This window comes from Dunckerocampus dactyliophorus, chromosome 13, assembly GCF_027744805.1.
Source record: "Dunckerocampus dactyliophorus isolate RoL2022-P2 chromosome 13, RoL_Ddac_1.1, whole genome shotgun sequence".
NCBI lineage: Eukaryota > Metazoa > Chordata > Actinopteri > Syngnathiformes > Syngnathidae > Dunckerocampus > Dunckerocampus dactyliophorus.
Genome location: NC_072831.1, coordinates 30,038,014 through 30,039,091, shown reverse-complemented (window position 1 = coordinate 30,039,091; position 1,078 = coordinate 30,038,014). Strand labels below are relative to the sequence as shown.

Here is a 1,078-nt window from a genome sequence, read left to right as displayed (position 1 = left end):
ATTGTTGTCATTCAGCCACATTGGAGGCTTTTCCTTGTGAAGGTCATGCCTCAGCATCTCAATAGGATTCAGGTCAGGACTTGGACTAGACCACTTTTTCCACACAGGGACATGTAGCTTCGGATTGTTTTTCTCCCTTAATAATAAAAAGTTTCATTTAAAAAGTGCATAAAGTGTTGAGTTGTGTTGTCATTGACTAATATTTACATTTGTTTGATCATCTGAAACATTGAAGTCTGACGTACATGCAAAAAAGTAAGAAGGGGTCACATACTTTTTCACACCACTGTATATCGCTCATGTGGACCGTACATCACTTGTCTTGATGTGTGAGTAAATATACTGATGACTGATGACACTATCTGCTCATCTTTCAGCTTTCCGGAGTGTTTTGGGCTGCTTACAGCGCTGCTTCGCTGCTTGTTGGAGATGAATTCAAAAGCAAGAAGCCTCTTCTCATTTATCCCATTTTCCTTTTGTATATTTACTTCCTGTCCTTGTACACCGGCGTCTGACGGGTGAGTTTCAAATATGGACCTTTTCATGGACCCACAAGGAGGAAACATTCTTACATTGGAAGCAGGATTTTATGTACAGTATATTTCTTAGTTAGATTGTAGACTGGGGGATATATACTGTACGCTATGTATATATACTGTATGTATAGATGTTTCCTTGTATATAGTTTTGTCCCTTGTCTTTGTTCAATAAAAGGTATCTGCTTTTACAGTGTTAGTATTGCAGCCCTCTCATATCCCCTGCTAGTGCAGTACACTCCACATACACTAGGACACGTCCTAGTCCGTGTTCTTATTAGGGCTGCAGCCATCTTAATATTTCACTGTTCTACTGAAAATTCCTTTGATGAATCAAGTCATTGAATAAAACATGTTTTTGCTTGGTTAAAGAGCAAATATGAATACACAAGAGAGAATAAGACATTTAACCAACAACCAATTGGGCTCATTTTTAAGTAATCAGCTTGCCATGCAACACCATGCTCAGTGGGTGCATGTCATGTCATAAATAAATGAAGTTGTAGTTTTTGGAAAATGAGGTTGCAGCAAATGTTATGTTA

The 1,078-nt window shown here is 38.2% G+C and overlaps 1 protein-coding gene across 2 annotated transcripts in view; it reads left to right on the top strand.

Moving 5' to 3' along the window:
* Positions 1-727, top strand: part of yipf4 (Yip1 domain family, member 4) — a 7,141-nt gene extending 6,414 nt beyond the window's left edge. For both annotated transcript variants that reach the window (XM_054797617.1, XM_054797616.1), the window contains exon 6: positions 378-727. In XM_054797617.1, coding sequence (XP_054653592.1) covers positions 378-515 — 138 coding nt within the window. In that variant the 3' untranslated portion in view covers positions 516-727. The remainder of the gene's footprint in view (positions 1-377) is intronic.
* The last annotated feature ends 351 nt before the right edge of the window (positions 728-1,078 follow it).